Raw genomic sequence first — 2,783 nt, forward strand, 5'->3', positions numbered from 1 at the left:
TTTGGGAGGGGGCGGAGACGGAAAAATCCAACCGGATCCAGAGTGGGAATTTCGGCCTTTTCCCAGGATTCCGGACGTGTGTCCTGGCCAACCATTGGCTGGACGACGGCGAGGGCCGGATCCGGAGGGCCCGGCTCATGGATCTGCTCCGGAGGCACTTCCACCTGGTGCTGGAATCCTGCCGGATCGGGATGGGAAAACCGGATCCCGGGATCTTCTCCCGCGCCCTGGAAGAGCTGCGGGCGGAGCCGCGGGAGGTGACGCCGGAATTCCCGAAAAAACTGGGAGTTAGGGGGTCGTTCCGGATTCCCGGGATTCCTGGGCTGATCCCGGTCGTTCCAGGCCATCCTGCTGGATGAGATCCCGGAAAACCTGGAGGCGGCGCGGGAGATGGGAATGGCCACGATCCTGGTGCGGGACACGGACACGGCGATCACCGACCTGGAAAAGCTCTCGGGGATCCAGGTGGGGATTCCCGGGATTCTTGGCATTCCTAGGATTCCTGAGGGAGCTGGAAAAGCTCTTGGGGCTCCAGGTGGGGATTCCCGGGATTCCTGAGGGAGCTGGAGAAGCTCTCGGGGCTCCAGGTGGAAATTCTTTGGGATTCCCGGAATTCCTGAGGGAGCTGGAGAAGCTCTCAAGGGGTCCAGGTGGGAATTCCTGGGATTCCTGAGGGAGCTGGAGAGGCTCTGGGATGTCCAGGTGGGGATTCCCAGGATTCCCAGGATTCCCAGGATTCCTGAGGGAGCTGGAGAAGCTCTCGGGGCTCCAGGTGGGGATTCCCGGGATTCCTGGCATTCCTGGGATTCCTGAGGGAGCTGGAGCAGCTCTGGGGTGTCCAGGTGGGGATTCCCGGGATTCCTGACATTTCTGGCATTCCCAGGATTCCTGAGGGGGCTGGAGAAGCTCTCGGGGCTCCAGATGGGAATTCCCAGGATTCCTGGCATTCCCAGGATTCCTGAGGGAGCTGGAGCTGCTCTGGGGTGTCCAGGTGGGGATTCCCGGGATTCCTGGCATTCCCGGGATTCCTGAGGAAGCTGGAGCTGCTCTGGGGTGTCCAGGTGGAAATTCTTTGGGATTCCCAGAATTCCTGAGGGAACTGGAGAAGTTCTCAAGGGGTCCAGGTGGGAATTCCTGGAATTCCTGAGGGAGCTGGAGCAGCTCTTGGGGCTCCAGGTGGGGATTCCCAGGATTCTTGGCATTCCCGGGATTCCTGAGGGAGCTGGAGAAGCTCTGGGGTGTCCAGGTGGGATTCCCGGGATTCCTGAGGGAGCTGGAGAGTCCAGGTGGGAATTCCTGGTATTCCTGAGGGAGCTGGAGAAGCTCTCAAGGGGTCCAGGTGGGAATTCCTGGTATTCCTGAGGGAGCTGGAGCAGCTCTGGGATGTCCAGATGGGGATTCCCAGGATTCTTGGCATTCCCAGAATTCCTGAGGGAGCTGGAGTGTCCAGGTGGGGATTCCCGGGATTCCTGGAGATCCCAGTGGGAGGAATTCCTGCCCATGGAATGGGATGAGCTTTGAGGTCGCTCCCATCCCAAATCCTGGCATTCCATGAATCCCGGGATCCCTGGAGAGCCGGGAGGGATGGGATGGGCTCAGGATCCCAAGGGATGTTCCCGGGAGCTCCGGAATTCCTTGGGATCTCATTCCCTGCTCCCAAATCCCGCAGCTCCGGAGCCTGGAGGAGCCGATCCCGAATCCGGGCGATCCATCGGATGTCGCCCACGGATACGTCCCCATCCGGGTACTGGGAATCTCTGGGATTGGGATGGGCTGGGAATGTGTGGGATCCAAGGAATGTGTTGGGAATGTGTGGGATCCAAGGAATGTGTTGGGAATGTGTGGGATCCAAGGGATATCCTGGGAATGTGTGAGATCCAAGGGATGTGTTGGATATCCTGGGAATGTCTGGGATCCAAGGGATGTGTTGGATATCCTGGGAATGTGTGGGATCCAAGGGATGTGCCGAGTGTGCTGGGAATGTCTGGGATTGGGATGGAAGGGAGTGGTGGGCTCTGGAATGCTGGGATGGAAGGGGGATGGTGGACTCTGGAATTCCAGGCTGGAGAGGGATGGTGGGCTCTGGAACATTGGGAATGGTGGACTCCGGAATTCCAGGCTGTAGGAAATGGTGGGCTCTGGAATTCTGGGCTGGAGGAGGCAGTGGGATTGGGAATGCTGGATAGAGGGGATGGTGGGCTCTGGAATTCCAGGCTGGAGGGGATGATGGGGTCTGGAATGCTGGGATGGAAGGGAGCGGTGGGCTCTGGAATTCCAGGCTGGAGAGGGTGGTGGGATCCGGAATGCTGGATGGAGGGGATGATGGGGTCTGGAATGCTGGGATAGAGCAGTGCTGGGCTCTGGAATTAATTCCAGGCTGGAGGAGCAGGAGGGCTCTGGAATTCCAGGCTGGAGAGGGTGGGGGGTTCAAAGGGGTTGATGGGCTCTGGAATGCTGGGATGGAAGGGGGATGGTGGGCTCTGGAATTCCAGGATGGAGAGGGTGATGGTTCAAAGGGGATGGAAGGGGCTTTGGAATGCTGGGATGGAAGGGAATGGTGGGCTCTAGAATGCTGGGATGGAAGGGAGTGGTGGGCTCTGGAATTCTGGGCTGGAGGAGGCAGTGGGTTCTGCAATGCTGGGATGGAGGGGTTGGTGGGCTCTGGAATTCCGAGATGGAGGGGAGTAGTGGGCTCTGGAATGCTGGGATAGAGCAGTGATGGGCTCCAGAATTCTTGGATGGAAGGGTGTTGGTGGGCTCTGGAATTTTGGGATGGAACGGAT

The 2,783-nt window shown here is 59.0% G+C and overlaps 1 protein-coding gene across 1 annotated transcript; it reads left to right on the forward strand.

The window, feature by feature from the left end:
* The first annotated feature begins 10 nt into the window (after positions 1-10).
* Positions 11-1,998, forward strand: LOC113980894 (bifunctional epoxide hydrolase 2-like). The gene is made up of 5 exons (XM_027708113.1): positions 11-257; positions 343-437; positions 745-842; positions 922-991; positions 1,670-1,998. The coding sequence occupies exons 1-4, from the start codon at positions 138-140 to the stop codon at positions 960-962; spliced, it is 354 nt and encodes a 117-aa protein (XP_027563914.1). The 5' UTR covers positions 11-137; the 3' UTR covers positions 963-991; positions 1,670-1,998.
* Positions 1,999-2,783: the final 785 nt, after the last annotated feature.

This window comes from Neopelma chrysocephalum, unplaced genomic scaffold (genome assembly GCF_003984885.1).
Source record: "Neopelma chrysocephalum unplaced genomic scaffold, ASM398488v2 Primary Assembly neopelma1_95555, whole genome shotgun sequence".
Classification (NCBI taxonomy): domain Eukaryota; kingdom Metazoa; phylum Chordata; class Aves; order Passeriformes; family Pipridae; genus Neopelma; species Neopelma chrysocephalum.